This window comes from Pleurodeles waltl, chromosome 4_1, assembly GCF_031143425.1.
Source record: "Pleurodeles waltl isolate 20211129_DDA chromosome 4_1, aPleWal1.hap1.20221129, whole genome shotgun sequence".
NCBI classification, from domain to species: Eukaryota; Metazoa; Chordata; class Amphibia; order Caudata; family Salamandridae; genus Pleurodeles; species Pleurodeles waltl.
This window is the reverse complement of record NC_090442.1, coordinates 409,287,168-409,304,058: the sequence shown is the minus strand read 5'-3', so window position 1 is coordinate 409,304,058 and position 16,891 is coordinate 409,287,168. Positions and strand designations below refer to the sequence as shown.

At 41.1% G+C, this 16,891-nt stretch overlaps 1 protein-coding gene across 9 annotated transcripts in view; it reads right to left on the bottom strand.

Moving 5' to 3' along the window:
- Positions 1–16,891, bottom strand: part of PPFIBP1 (PPFIA binding protein 1) — a 736,231-nt gene that overhangs the window by 620,532 nt on the left and 98,808 nt on the right. For all 9 annotated transcript variants that reach the window (XM_069228637.1, XM_069228638.1, XM_069228632.1 and 6 more), the window contains exon 2: positions 15,566–15,653. In XM_069228637.1, coding sequence (XP_069084738.1) covers positions 15,566–15,629 — 64 coding nt within the window. In that variant the 5' untranslated portion in view covers positions 15,630–15,653. The remainder of the gene's footprint in view (positions 1–15,565; positions 15,654–16,891) is intronic.

Sequence of the window (16,891 nt, the reverse complement as noted above, 5' to 3'; positions counted from 1 at the left end):
GGAGTTAGTAGCCAGACAACAAGAGAACTTACAATTTGAGAAACTAATGAGAAAAGCTGAAAAAAAAATAACTTTGGAGAACAGAAGCCTTACAGGGTATTGGAATGTATACTGCAATATTACAAAAGAAAGAGGACAGTGTTAGACCAAAGACAAAGAAAAAGAATAAGTCAGATGAAGCTAGAAAATCATTGACCTACGATAGTGACTCAGATGACGATGAATTTATAACAAAATTGAGAAATTGTCCCCCCACCATATGCAGCACAAGAGGTAAGTCCAGGTACTAGTATTAGTCCAAGTGCACCACCTCCAGTTGTGGCAACACAGAGTCAAGTACAAGTTGTTACTAATGTTCCTGCTATTACAGTAACTCAAACTCCTGTAATTCAGTCTGTAGCTCAGCCTGTAGTATATTCTACAGTTCCTATTGTGAGTTCCGCACTGATTATTACAGTACCGGTGGCACCACAGATTTACCAGAAACCAGTGATGGTTCAGGTAAAGTCTACACCTAATTCAATGACTCCTGTACAAGTTGTTAGTTAAGCTCAAACAATGCCAAGATATACTCCTGTAACAATAATGCAATCAAGTTTCTCAATCAATTAATCAGTGACTTCTAAAGCGTGGCTAATCACCCGTACGGTATCAAGGTGCTGTTTGTAGGCATGCTGCTCAATCGTGGAGCCAAGTCTTGAGGTCCTTCCTGAACTGCTTCAGTGATGCGGTCTACCAGAGTTTGAGAGGTAGCGTATTCCATGTCCGGGCTGCGAGATATGAGAAGGCTCTTTCTCCTGCTGTGCTTTTCCGGATTTCTAGAACGACTGCAAGCTGGGAAGAGCAGAGATGTCTGCGGAGTTGAAGTCAAGGCGGTTGTTGTGGTATGCCAGTTCTATTTTGTTTAGTGCCTTGTAGGTGTGGATCAGGAGATATTATGTGACGCGCCTGTTGACTGGGAGCCAGTGTAGGTCTCGGAGGTGGGAGGAGATGTGGCTGTGCCGGGGGGAAGTCTAGGATGAGTCTGGCTGCTGCATTCTGGATTCTTTGAAGTCTTGATTGTCGTTTCTTGATGATGCCAGCATAGAGAGAGTATTCATAGTCCAGTTTGCTAGTGACGAGTGCGTGGGTGACTGTCTTCCTCAAGTCGGAGGGAGTCCACTTGAAAAATCTTTCGAAGGAGTCAGAGGGTGTGGAAGCATGACCATAAGCCTGCGTTGACTTTGCGAGTCATGGACAGAGAGGAGTCTAGGATTATGCCCAGGTTGTGTGCGTGGTCCATGGGAGCAGGGGCGTTTCAGAGTGCAGTGGGCCACCAGGAGTCGTTCCAGGTGGAATGTGTGGAGCTGATTACAAAGATCTCCGTCCTGCCTGAGTTGAGCTTGAGACAGCTGGCTTTCATCCACGTGGCGACTGCTCTCACTCCGTAGTGGAAATTTCTCTTGACCTTTGCAGGGTCATCTGACAGGGAGAGGATCACTTGGTTATCGTTGGCTTACTTACAGGTCAGAGTTCTGGAGTAATTTACTTGAGAAATCAGAATGTTCCATAGAGCCGAGAAGCACTGACATATCCGGTTATAATTGGTCCAGTTATTCCATTGTATGCACGGAGTAATAATGAGAGCAACATGCAGAATTGGTTTAATTCAAATGCAGAAATGGAGAGACTCAATGCTTCTGCAAGAGTTATGACCCCAAGAATCAGACATTTGACAAAACAGGTCGGCTTATAGACTTAACTTATTCCAGGATTTCTCAAAATTTGGAGAAATCAAATTTAAATTTGAACTCAATTTTGATGACAACTGAGAGAGTAATGGGTCCAACACGTAATCCTCACAATGTGTGCCCAATGTGAATAATAATGTTTCTTTACAAGGCTTGACAGCTCAGCAGTTGATAGACTGGTTGGAGAAAGTAAGTAGGCCATCAGCAATGAAAACAGTTGCTGAAGGGGAAAGAACACTGAATCTAGCAAGATCAAAATTAGAACTAAATGAAATGATTGAAGGAACACTTAAATTAAATAAAATTGACTGGTATAATGAAGATGAATTATGCTTCATGTGTAAATATGTCACAAATAGAGCAGGATTGGCACATCAGAAATTATCAGAACTTGCAGAGAAATAGGAAATGGATATTGAGAAATTTAAACCATTGAAAAGAAGTTACAGGTTAGAGTTTGATTCAAAAGACATTGAGAACATGATATCACCTGGAATGAAAATTCATATTAAGGAATTAATTTAAAGTATTCAAACGTGGAGCATTAGATAAACGAGAAGGCAGATGGGTAAAGAAAAGAGATCAGAAGACTGATAGTCCAGTAAAAATATTACCAAATGAGAGACATTCCTAGAGGGAAATAGATTAATGTCCCTTGGAGCAGAAGTGATATTTTGTCATTCTTAAATGATTACCAGAGATTGAGAAAGAAGTCAGTGGAACGGTACCAGCGGACAGATATTTATTAAACTTGCAAAATGCCTGTGGGAAGATACTCTTTTAGAAATAGTGGTCCCAGCTGATTTATGGATTGAATGCAAAAGGAGTGTAAACCTCCACAAGATTACAGGTGTACCATCTCCTGAAGTAATGAAAAGCTATTACAAAGTGATTGAATTTCTGAAAACGTGAATTTCCTCTAAAAACATTGATTGGCAGAGAATAGATAGGACAGCTCAGGAAGCAAAGGAGTCGATACGCGTATATAATGAAAGGTTGTTGCAAGCATTCAGGCACTGCAGCGGTACAGAAACAATTGAGCCCAAATACATGATTTGTGTTCAGGTTTGTTGAAGGGTTGAGACCTAAAATTATTAACATGCTTAAGAGTCATTTGATTTGCTGGCAAGCAAAACCGGTTGATGAAGTATTGCAGTTTGCTTAATACTGCAGTGACGAAATTGAAATGAAGCAGAAAACGTTGACAGAAAAGGCAATGGTGATGCAGATTATGCAGGTAATTCCACAACAAGAGGAAAACATGCAGATGGTTCGAAGTCAGGGAAAGGCGAGAGGCAGAGGATGTGGTGGTTTTAGAAATGGAAATCGTGTTGGTGTTGATCGGAATACTATGTTAATTCAGGTGATATGCAGACAATCAATACCTTGTCACACTTGCAGTATTTTTTTTTATATTGGAAGCGGGAGTGTTCAATGACTGTACAGGAAGGTGTTGTGCAGATGAATAAACATAATCAATTTCTAAATTTAAGAGGACAAAGCATTTGGAATCCTAATTTAAATGTCCAGAATATGAATAATCAAATGCAAATTCCCCATCAGCAGGTGCCACATTTTCAGGTACATACCACAGCAGCAAATGCAAATACCTCAAGAGCTCCAATGGCATAGCAGCAGATAGAGGTTCCTCAGCAGAACATGGGTCAAAGGTTAAGTCAAAACAGTCAACCATGCATTACACAGTTCCCCCTACACAGTGAGGATAAATTGAGTGATGAAATTGTGAGTGAGAGTTCAGATGAAGAATTTGTGTTAGCAGCTTCATTAGAAGTGGATCAGAGTGTAAATGGAAGAGTAATGGATAACAAGGTCTCATTTTCTATTGACATTACATGCTATACTGTCAGAAATGCAAATGTTCCTAATGTGCCACTTTTTGGGAAAACAGTACAGGCTATAGGAATAGCGAATCAGCACTTGACAAATTCAATTACTGAGCCGATTTCTGTTAAAATCTGTACTTTTGAAGGCATGCACAGATTTGTAGTCTGTCACTCAAGTTCGGTATGCCTATTGGGAACAGATATGTTGTGCAAAACAAGATGTTCGATTACTTGCACAAATGATGAAATTGCCATCCGAACAAATGGTGATGATGAGGAATCCTGTCTATCAGTTGCAAATCCTAGTTTGATTTTTGAAGAGTTTCCCATTGATTACTCTTTATCCTGCATTTACAGTATTAGAACCTGCCAACTGACTTACGAGATAGTTATTTCAAAAGTTTGAGATCTTTCTGGAAAATATATTGGTTTAATTAAAGGCGTTGAACCAGCCAAACTCAGAGTAAAACTTAATGCGTTTTTTCCTAAAACTCCTCAGTATTATATGGCACCAGATGTAATTGAAGGCGTTGCTCCTGTAATTGTAGATTTCGTGAAGCAAAGAGTTTTGAAAAGCGCTGAGCAGCCAAAGTAATTCACCTATTATGGGTTTACGAAAGACAAGTGGGAAATTTCGCATTGTTCAGGATTTGAGAAAAATGAATGATACTGTGGTCAAATGCTGTTCAGTGGACCTCATTTCAGCAGCAATTTTGTTAAAAAATTCCATGCGACGCAAAATGGTTTACAGTAGTGGACTAGTCACAAACATTTTTCTCAGTCACGCTACATGAGGATAGCCCGCTTCTCTTCTGGTTTAAATTCTGCAGTCATGTGTATTGTTGGTGTAGGATCCCAGAATGATTTTCAGAATCCCCATCCATTTTTAATCCAGTGTTGAAAAATAATTTGGAATCATTGGAAATGCCTTTCCTATGAACATTATTTCAATACATTGATGACTTAATGGTTGCTTCAAAAACACAGGAGGCACTTAGGCAGGATACTATTGCCTTATTGAATCATTTGGGTGAAAATGGACATAAAGTGCCCCCAGCTAAATTACAGTACTATAAAAAAGAAGTGACATTCTTGGGACATCAAACAGATAAAGGTGCAAGGAAGGTCTCAAGAGAAAGGGTTACAGCTATTTCGCAAATAAACCCTCCTATTACTCAGAGATGTAAGGATGTTTTTGGGAATGGTGAGTTACTGCCACCAATAGATTCCCACTTTTTCTGTTATTTCCAAGCCATTACAGAGATTGACCCACAAAGATGTTACTGATCCTGTGCTCTTCGATGAAGCTTGTATGAAAGCTTTTATTGAACTGAGAGAGAATCTGTGCAAAGCACCAGCTCTGGGAATGCATTGTTTTGTCATGAATGTGATTGCTGTGCACTCTCTGTCCTGACACAGCAACATTTAGAGACTATCTTAGCTTTACTGGCCTGTCAGACGGCACACTGTCATTGTCTCTGTCCCTTTTAGGCTATATCCTTCACTGTTCTCTCTCCTCCCCCGTCCGTGTTCAGTGGCCTCAGGGGCAGGATTTACTTGTCACAGCTCTTCTTTGCTATTGGTGTCTTTTGGAATACCTTAGTGAATGTTGTTCTCGGAGGCCGAAATTTTTCCTCCTTCCCAATAGCACAACAGCAGCCACCATTTTATTTATTCAGCGGTCTAGTTGCTGCTTTCCTGACTCGCCGGCCTATATTTAGCCCCAATGCGGGCAACGCGCAACAGACGCATGCAGCGGGAGTGCCTAATGCAAGCCCATCTGCGCCCGTCCACGCCAGGTTGGGCCTGGCCCCTGTCCATTTGAAGAAAGTAATTTTGTATTCTTCCGACCTCCATCATACACTTGCACTCATAGTGTTGACCACACGATCATTACAGGCCATTGCACCAAATGCCATTGGTCCCCCCTGCCAACATTGGATAATGATAATCCTTTGATCCAGGAGGGAAACAAATGTACCTTCCTCCTGGCAAACTGTCGCTCCTTGGTAGAGCATAAATTGGATATACATCTGCTTTTGGAGGAGCTCTCACCTACAGTCCTTTTTCTTACAGAGACCTGGCTTCATGAGGGCTCTGCCCCAGATGTTGCTCTGGCCTTACCTCATGGCTATCTGATAAATAGACTTGATAGAGTGTTCGCCAGAGGTGGGGGTATCGCAATTATCTACAGAGACAATTTAAAGGTTAATTCACATCCTATGCAGTTAGTAGGCGGTGAAAGTATGTACTTCTCTATCACTTTGAATCCTCTGTTTACTTTTTCAGGTGCTCTGGGTTTATCGTCTCCCGGGTCCCCCTGAAAGTTTTCTACACTCCCTCTCAGATCACACTGCGGAGCTAAAATGCTCTAAACCCAACTTCACGCTGCTGGGCAATTTTAATATTCATGCTGAGGACACAAATAACCCTCTACCAGATCTCTACTCCTGGATATGGATGCTCTAGACCATGTGCAATTGATCAAGGGTCCCATGCATGTGAAGGGACATACCAATGACTTAGTTTTCACAAACACTGAGGAGTTGATTCCCTTGCCTCCCTTTCCTCTGGCCTGATCTGATCACTTCCCGATAACCCTCAAATTAGCCATTCCCATTTCCAGAAGATTATCTCAACACAGCTCTACCCTTCTGGCGCTGGCATAATCACAAAGCCTGCGCCTGGGTTAACAGCTTGGAGAGGTTGAAACCCTCCATCAAGACAATATTATGGACTTGTTAGAAACATTTAATAGCTGGATTACTACTAGCTTAGATGTGCTTCTGTCCTGGTCTATTAAAACTGGAGGATGTCGCAGGAAGGGCGCTCCTTGGTTTTCCACTCACCTTCAACATCTTAAAAGAGAATGTAGGAAATTGGAAAGAAGATGGCAAAAATCCTATGATGATTCTTTAAAACAAGGATACAGAAGAGCCATTAGGTCCTATCACTCAGAAATTAAAGCAGCCCGATCTACCTACTATGCGGCTAAAAATCGAGCTGGTGTCAAACTCCCCTAAGGAGATTTTTCAGATATTTAATTAAATTATCCAGCCGCAACAGAACTCGGCTCTTATTGAGGCTTCCCAAGAACATAGTAATAACCTTGCAATGTTCTTTCAACAAAAAGTTCTAGACATCCATTCAACTCTTCCTACAGATGCTGTTCAGTCATCGGAGGTGATGGGACAGCAGTCTCTAGGTTCCGCGACCTTTTCGGAATTTCTTCCTGTATCCAAAGAGTCAGTGCTGAAATCTCTAACTACTCAGTCAGGTTCCCCGCTCAATCCAGCCCCTCCTTACGTGTTGGCATTAGGGGCTTCAGCTACTGTACCCGTTATTACTAAACTTTTGAACTCCTCACTGTCTTGGAGCACAGTACCGGAACAATGGAAACATGCCATTGTCAAACCTCTTCTGAAAAAAACTAAGGGATGCTGCACTGCCCAGTAATTACAGACCTATGTCATTGTGTTGCCTGCTCTTTCCAAAATAATTGAAAGGCATGTTAACACTCAACTGTCCCGCTTTCTAGAGGATAACAATATACTTAATTCTACTCAGATGGGTTTTAGACCCCTTCATAGCACAGAGTCAGCTTTAATTGCAGTCACAGAAGAGGCGAGAAGGCGTCTGGATCAGGGCCTTTTAACAGCAATCATTCTTCTGGATCTTAGTGCTGCATTTGACATGGTGGACCCTGACATATTACTTGGAAGAATACGAGAGATCGGAATATCAGGTTCTGCCCTAGACTGGATCACATCCTTCATTAAGGGTAGATCAGATCAGGCCTTGGACAGGTCCTATTTTTCTTACCCTGTCGAGAATAGCTGTGGAATGCCTCAGGGGTCCTCTCTTAGCCCCACCTTATTTAACATTTATATGCAGAAGTTAAGCCATTTCGGCTGTCCCTAGTGTCATATGCAGACGACACGCAGCTGGTAGTATCACTATCCATAAATTCCAGTGCAAACGGGCCATTACTTGCCCCACGCCTTCAAGTGGTAGTGGCATGGATGTCCCCAAGTAGGCTGAAACTCAACGATAATAAGACTGAGGTGATGATACTTGGACATCACTCACAGTTGAGATCTAATCCCTCTATCGTGGAAGGTTTGTGAAATCTTCCGTCCCCTAAAGAACTCATCAAGAGCCTGGGATTCTGGCTCGATCCTCAACTCACTATTGTTCATCAGGTCAATGAGGTCTACAACCTTTTTTGGTTTGCTTAGGCTGTTGAGGAAGGTTTTTAAAATCCTCCCTTTTGTTGCCAAAAGACTCATCATACAGGCCATGATTAGTTCACGTTTGGACTATGGTAATGCTCTGTATATTGGATTCCCCCAAATTTGTGCTTAAAAAGCTGCAGGTGGTTCAGAATGCCTTGGCCCGTCTGCTTTTAAATATACTGAGGCATGAATCAGTCAAATCAGCAACTTCCTCTCTCCACTGGCTTCCTGTGGCACACCAGATAGAATTTATGACCCTGTGCTATATTCACAGAGCCCTGCACAATAGAGGTCCATCTTTGCTTAGGACATTGGCTTCCTTTTATATACCTTTTAGACAGTGTAGGTCCTCTACTGCCTCCTGAGCCTGGATTCCCAGAGTAAAGAAGTCTAGATGGGGTGGAAGTTTTCTGGCCTATCAAGGGGCCAATCTATGGAACTCATTACCACTCAGTCTTCGCCACACCAGCCATGAACTATCCTTCTGGAAGGCTCTTAAAACTTGGCTGTTCAAAGTATGACTTTTCTGTCTACTCTAAGTGTCTCGCTTTCAGCGCTGGGTAGCCATGCACTCTACAAATTTGCATAACATAACATAGTGCTATAAATCGCCCTTCACTATATTTTTCTGCTACTTTAGACCCTGTTGCTGAAGCTTTTTACAGCGGTTTAAAAAAACGTGTCAGAGGTTGGAACCAGTCTCACGCCGTGTGAGAGCACTGTGATGGGATATCTTAACTGTTCTGGTCCCTCACTCAGTTGATGTCTTGCTTATCAGGTCCAAAACTCAATACCTGGCAAATGCTTGTTTGACAAAGAATGAATGGTTGATTTTAGGATCCCCAAATGTCACCCTTAAGAGGTGCACTGTGCTTATTCCAACCCTCTAGATACCAATAGACAATGTTGAATCTGAAAATGTAAATTAAGTTGAACATGACTGTCTAGAGGTTAATGAGTTGTGCACCAGATCTGATATTCAGGATAAGCCATTAGAGAACAATTCTCAAATAATTTTTGATGATGGTTATTGTTTGAGAGATAATGCAAGCACATTGAGATTTGGTTATGCTGTGTGCACAATGTCTGGCATACTCAAAGTTTCATGGCTTCAATGAGTATTTTTGCACAAGTGGCTGAAAAGATGGCTGTAACTAGAGTATGCTTTATTTCTGCACAGCTTAAAATTATGATTTTTACGGACAACCAGTATTAATTTGGTGTTGTACATGACTTTGGGCATCTGTGGTCCCAGAGAGGTTTTATGATCTCTCCTGTCTCACCAATTAGAATGGTGACAGAATTTATGATTTTTAACAAACCCTCCAACTACCTGAAAAGATTGCTGTGGTTAAGTGCAGTGCTCATCAGAGATCGAGCGATTTTATCTCTATGGGAAATTCCTATATGGATCAGGTTGCTCGTTTCTGTGCATTAAATGGAGTCACTTTTAATAAAGAATAGAAAAATGTTGGTACAATAAATGTGGATGAGACAAGTCAAAGTTTTATGTATATAAGTAATTGACTCTTGGGAGTTAATATAAAGACTCCAAGATGAGGTTCCAGGAGATGAAAAGAAAAACTGGACACAACTGGGTTGTATTAAAAAAGAAACTGATTAAATTTGGGTTTCAAATGATGGGCAGGTGGTTTTGCCAAACGGTCTGCTGACGCAAATGGCAAGATATTATCATGGTCAAGCACACACTGGCAGAGATGCAATGATTCGAACATTTAAGAAATCCTGGTTAAACCCAAAGTTTAGACAGGTTGCAGAAGCAATTTGCCACAGATGTATTACTTGTCAACAAATGACAGTGGGAAAAAACTTTTCAATCTGAGTCACACTGGAAGAGCAGGTGGTCGATTTAACATTATGCAAATGGATTTCATTGAGATCTCTATGTGTGGTGGTTTGAGATGCGTGTTGGTGATTGTATTTTTAATCATTGGACTGAAGCCTACCCTACAAGTAGAAATGATGGCCTCACAGTAGCAAAGCTGTTATTTAGAGTGAGGATACCACGATTTGATTTCCCGGTCTCTTTAGAATCAGACAGTGGAATTCACTTCAATAACGAGGTGATTAAATTACTATCTTCAGCCTTAAACATTGAGCAGAAGCTGCATTGTAGCTACCGTCCTGAAGCTTCTGGTTTAGTAGAACAAATTAATGGAACTTTAAAAGTTCGATTGGCAAAAATGTGTGCATCCACAAATCTGAAATGGCCAGATGCTTTGCCTTTGATCTAAATGAGAATGCAAAATACACCTGACAGAAAGACTGGACTCTCTCCTCACCAGATCTTGATGGACAGAGCAATGAGATTGCCAGCTGTTTCTGCAAATTCACTTGTAAACACAACAGATGACTTAGTGCTGGAATACCACAAGGGTCTAGCGGATGTGGTTCGCTCTTTTTCTCACCAGGTGGAAGCAACAGCTGTGCTGCCATCTTAAGACGAGTGCCACGATCTTTGGGCTGGTGACTGAGTGGTGATCAAGGAGCCTGTACGGAAGACTTGCTTGGAGCTTAGGTGGAAGGGACCTTACCAGATTATTCGACGAATGTTGTGAAAATATGCTGGAGTTCCGAACTGGGTCCATGTGAGCCATACAAAGTGTCATATCCACTGGAAGAAGATCCAGTGTTGCCGAAAGCACCAGCAGAAGTTATACAGTCTCAAGAAGAAGAACAAGTGAAAAAGAGCAAGAGACTGCAAAAGTAGACAGTGCAAACTAGTGAAAATCCAAGTGCACTGCTAAGAGATGAAACAGAGGACAATCCTGATACTCCTCTGTCAGCAGAATTAAAAGCGTATGTAGCAGGAGAGTCAAGTCTAAGGAGGACTCTCCCAGAAGCAGAAGATTGGGAGAAAGTGATAAAGCAGATCTAATTTCCTGAAGAAGCCGGAAGTGAAGTTGAGTTGAATCAAAGTCATGCAGATTTGACTCCTCCTAAAGTGGCTAACGGTGCAGGTGAAGCAAGTCAAAGTCAACAAAGTGCTTGTCAAATTCCTCCTGAACCAAGAAGAATTGCAAGTCCAGTTTTGCCATCACTGACTAGAAAAACTGTGAAAGAAGATAAATGGCCTACTTTGCACACAACTGAAAAAGTTCCTAATGTATTGTCGAGCATAAATGAGGAAGAAGAAACAACAGAAGAAACAGATCTGAATGAAGGCGAAATAAGTGTAATCGAAGATCAAAGAGAAAAAGAGTTGCATGTCAAAGATACTCAGGTCCTGAATGGACATACCTTGCAGATGATGTGTGGGAACACAAGCTTCTTTTGATTGTGAGAATCCTGTTCTACATTTTGGAACTTGAAATTGCATTTGAACTGAGTTTTGAAATCACAGTGCCAATTGAACAAGGGAGACATTATACACAGGAAGTAATAGAGATCAGCAGACTATGATTTACTAAGAGACTTTGAAAACCTGATTTTTGACAAAGTTCTGAAGAATTTCTGAAAGCTGCTGGAAATAATCTCAAAGAAGACTGAAGATTATTTTTTTATTCTTTTTTGGCTACAAAGTTTAATCTATTTTCCTTTTTCTTTCACTTTTTGATTCTTTACAGGCCATGAATACCCATTGCAATATGTGTGTGTTGCATTGGCAGTTGTATGTGTGTTAAGTTTGTTGTTGATTATAAGTACAAGTGTTTCTGATAAAGCTGAAACTAATTATACATCCCCTCTAGAAACTACTAACCTTCCTAAATTAGAGAAGTTTAATGGGGATGAGAAATACTTACACTTGGACAGCTCACAAGGAGATCTTTTTTCTAATGTTTTATATTGCTTATTGTATGACTATGTTGAGACAATGGATGTGAGAGAATGTTATTTATGTATGCAAATTCCTTCATCAGTGCAAGAAGGAATAACATATCATAGTTTACCACTAACATATGTGATTAGTTGCAGTCTTCTAATAACAAGGCTTTATAATCAGGAATGCATGCAATATTTCGATTCTAATTCTGACATTGTCTTTTCTTTCAGTTAACCAACATTTGAGTAGTATTGCTAGAGCTAGAAATATTGACATTGTAGGAGGTTTCTTTGAGCCTACACTAACATTTGGGACTGCCTATGCACATAGAAATAATGCACACTTTTACCACTTAAGAAAACTTTCCTGGATCGGACTGATGATAGAAGAAAAGAATTAAAGGAGAAAACAGAGAACGGATCTAGTGGAACATACTTACAAAGATGATTATGCATATGCTGTAGCTAACACAGAAGGTAGGCTTGCTTTAGACTACAAATATGTAGGAAAGCTTTGTATATACAGAACTGATACTATGTTTGTGGGAACGAGTGAATGCAGACATGTAATTCTATTCAAGTATACATGGGACTGTTGGTAGCCATTTTAGCTTTAGTTTTATACCTGTTATTTTAGCAAACTAGGCCTGTAGCTGTGCACTTTAACCTAGATATGTTTTATCCTAGCTCTGTTATATTATTTTAACAATAGTCACATTTGCGGTATTGTTTTATTTTCTCTATCTAGCTAGTCTTCGCCTAGGTCAGCACTATGTTCTTAAACAAGACATTTCTTTCACTCTGCTTTTCTCAAGGCAGTAGTAAGATAGGTTGGCAGCAAAAGTGGTACACTTTGGCCCTCATTCTGACCCTGGCGGTCTTTGACCGCCAGGGCGGAGGACCGCGGGAGCACCGCCGACAAGCCGGCGGTGCTCCAATGGGGATTCCGACCGCGGCGGTAAAGCCGCGGTCGGACCGGCACCACTGGCGGGGTCCCGCCAGTGTACCGCGGCCCCATTGAATCCTCCGCGGCGGCGCAGCTTGCTGCACCGCCGCGGGGATTCTGACCCCCCCTACCGCCATCCAGATCCCGGCGGTCGGACCGCCGAGATCCGGATGGCGGTAGGGGGGGTCGGGGGGTCGCGGGGCCCCTGGGGGCCCCTGCAGTGCCCATGCCACTGGCATGGGCATTGCAGGGGCCCCCGTAAGAGGGCCCCTACATGTATTTCACTGTCTGCTGCGCAGACAGTGAAATACGCGACGGGTGCAACTGCACCCGTCGCACAGCTTCCACTCCGCCGGCTCGATTCCGAGCCGGCTTCATCGTGGAAGCCTCTTTCCCGCTGGGCTGGCTGGCGGTCTGAAGGAGACCGCCCGCCAGCCCAGCGGGAAAGTCAGAATTACCGCCGCGGTCTTTCGACCGCGGAACGGTAACCTGACGGCGGGACTTTGGCGGGCGGCCTCCGCCGCCCGCCAAGGTCAGAATGAGGGCCTTTGTCTCCAATGTTCACAGAAAGATACACACTCTTACGTGGGGATCCTTTCTTGGAACATCAGATGTTTTATTATAAAAACACTATTTTTACCCATGTACGTTAGAGTGAGATTCCAGCCAAAATGGCCACAACTGTATGCTGATTGCTTCGCTGCTGCTGCTTACTTAGACTAGAGGACTTTTGCTCAGGTATGAGTGATGATGTCTTCCCAGGGGAACCTGAAGGGCAAAATTAGAGCTTAACATGCTGTGCTCCAACATAGTCTAGGTAGGAACTATTCTTAAAAACTGTAGTGACAACAGGGTAGAGTTATTTTTGTGTTTTACCCTCCTTGTCACCATTTTAATCCTGTCATGCTTCATCGTCCTAGTTACTGCAATACATGCTTTATTATCTAAGATGCAGTTGCTTCAATAAAACCTTATTGAACGATACTCTGCCTCTGATTGTCCTTGCATACGTGAGACTAATGTAACTGGGAGAGACGGATGAGAGCCAAGTGATCACGATTTCCCAGAGGAGTCATTTGAGTCATGCGCTCAGTTGCCAAATCATCCCTGCTCTTGGGTAGAGATGAGGCACTGCTAGTTAGCCAGAACAAAACCCGGATTAGACCGACAGATGTCACCTAGTGTGGGATCAGACTCAGTCCCCCGCAATACAAGTGATTCTGCCGCCCGAATCTACTAGTCTCATTAGGATAGTGAGAAACTACACGACAGGACTTTATACTGAATGGACAAGATCTCGCGATTCCTGGGGTTTATTACACCTGTGGATGAGGTTCCAGAAGATGAAAAAAAAAAAAAAAAAAGAAACCAGACAAAACTGGGTTGCATTCAAAGAGAAATTGATTAAATCTGGGTTTCAAATGAAGGGCAGGTGGTTTTGCCAAACTGTCTATTGCGGCAAAAGGCAAGGTATTATCATGGTCAAGCACACCTTGGCAGAGATGATAGAAGAAAGGAATTAAAGGAAAAAAAACGGAGAACGGTTTAGTGAAACACACTTACAAAACGGACTATGCATTATCGTCTCCCTAGGGAATGGTATCTGATTTGCTACCTGGGAGTGTTTTTTCCTAATATTTATCATATTGACAACATAGACGAAACACATGAGAAGAGGAGACCAGGATCAGAAAGGGCAAGTTATTCGTAAATAGTTGAAGATATATTTTAATCAATTATTCCTTCTATAGGAGTTTTTTTGAATGACATGAAAATTAGAAAGCTAATTTGTCGGAAGCTTAAAGTGCAACACTGTAGCACTTTTATCCCTGATAACAATAAAAGGAATTAGGACCTTCATTAAGAATTTGACAGATCTAAATTCTGACCTGAAAGATCTGAAAGAGCCAAACAAAGCAGAAACAAAACTACACATGTTTGAGTCTGTGAAACTTGAACTGTGTGTCCATGTATTTATAAAACTAACCTTGAGGAGAGCTTACAGCTGATTATGCTGTACAATGGTCAATATTTCATGACTAATATTTCAGTTGAAGACTGACTGAGGATCATTAATATCATGTGAGGTTGTTCTCCTCAAGAGTGTGAAAACCCATGGGCATTTTGTTTGTGGCCCCAGAATGCAATAAAAGGGACAGTGATCCAGTAAGCATGCATTCTTGGAAGTACAATTATTTGTTCACTGCCCACAGGCAATGTTGCCTGTACCAACTGCCAAGTAAATATGTTTTGCACCTGGGAGTAGCTTGTGTCTTAAGGGCCTTCTTTAAAAATAAATGTTCCAGTAGGCCTACTAGCCCTTTAGTTATATGCAAGGCCACTAGATTTATGTGGCAGAAAGGACCAAAATATGGGGCAGGGTTGACCGATCAAAGTGGTAAAAAAGTCCAGTTATGTATTTACAATGCCAATAGCTCCAACTCAAGTAAAAGCGAGACCTATTGCACTGCAAAAGTTTGTTTTGTAATGCAACCCATTTTCCTTACAAAAAGAAAAATTAAAAGTTCTCTTCATTTTTTAAGAGAAGGCCGTTGTCCATGGGACCACTGTCTACTCTTAAAAAATGTTTGCACCCCAATTGGGAATGGGTCACCACCAGCTTGAAGTTGGTGGTAATTATCTTGCCACGACATTCCCAGTCACAAAACAATCATACATGTGCCTGCAAGTGGCAATTACGAAGGGACGCCCTTAGCATGCCCCTTCCTCCCGGATACTGACTCGCAAAATAAGGATGGTACATGCAACAAGGACATTTTGGATTCGCAAAAGGCAAATTTAGTCGTCTGCGACCGCAAAAGAGCTTAGTACATCTGGCTCTAAATCTTTGCTTTTGGATAGCTGTCTGAAACCACAATCTGCTTGCTTTTTTAATCTATGATACAAAGTTATTATTGGGCATGGAGTCATTGTTTGTAAATTAGTACTACATTAGAAACAAAATATTGCCAGAATTATTGTATGGGAATCATATTGTTCTAAAAAGTTCTACATTTACTCTTTTACCTGCTATGATGCCATCCATCTGTTCCAAGGCAGCTGCCAACATGTCACTTGCGTCACTCATCATTATGTTGACTTTTCAAAGAGGTCACTGTAACAACCAAATAAGATATATATAAATTAGGTCCAGTACTTTGCAACTAGTATTTTGTTATATTAATTTTCCTATTAAAGGGCATGCTTATTTACATATTTCTCAATGAACTTATTAACAGGCAAGACAACCTAAAATGTGTACAATAGGCATGAAGAGTGCGCACCTGTGCCAATCAGGTTTATGGAGGTATAATAGCTTTCCACCACATAGAGCACTTGCTGTAAAGTTTTACATTGTTGAGAAAAATAATGCAATAATGTCCAGAATTAACCTGTAGGCTTTAATGAAAATAATTTTTTTTAAACGCAAAATTGTAGTAGGCAACTATATCTACTCACACTAGTCCTGAATAGTTAGCTATGTTACCTAACATGACTAACGAATGCATAATTTGCACAAAATGTTTATTTCCTGACCTTCCCTTTAACATTTTTTTCATGTTAATAGTTGCATTCATATTTCATCTAATTCTGCAAATGTGTCTACCTACACAAAGACCACTTAGAGAGATTTGTTATTTAATGAGGTAATTAAGACGTTCATATAGAAGATGCAGCATTTCTAAACGGAGTGAATTAAGTGAAAGAAGAGAGAAAACACTGTATTTGATAAATGTTTTATTCAACACCACTGCTTAAGTTCACTGTAGTTCCTGATGAGAAAACAAGCAGTGATCCAGATCACATTAGAGCATTAAAAGATAACTGGCTGGCTGGAGAAAGAAGAAACGGAGAACTGCATCACTGAAGAAATATGTGTTGTCTATAATAGTGCATGTTCCCAGAGCAGGTTAACTCATTCCACATTTTTCCAGGGACATTTCATTTTACTCCATGTTGCTTTGAGACTGATTTTCTTGAGCCTCTCTTTATGAGGAGTTCTGTCTTCCACTGACTATTGATTTATTAAGACGATATTTGATGCCGAAGCTTTATGCTTATGATCTCTCTCGAAGTAGAACTCTTCACTTTTCATTCTCATTCCTAGAATAGGAATTCTTTCCTTTATGGAACGTGCTTAATGCATTTATACTGATTACTTTTGATTATTGACTAAACTAATGGCCAATTGATGCCTTTATAGAAGTCTAATAACATTTAATTACTAAATGATTCAATTAATAAAACCATTTAACTCATATCAACCTCTCCTTATTGACTGGAAATATATCAGACACTGTGATGACAATTAACGTGATGTGCAACTCCTGATTAATTTCAGGCAACTTCAAA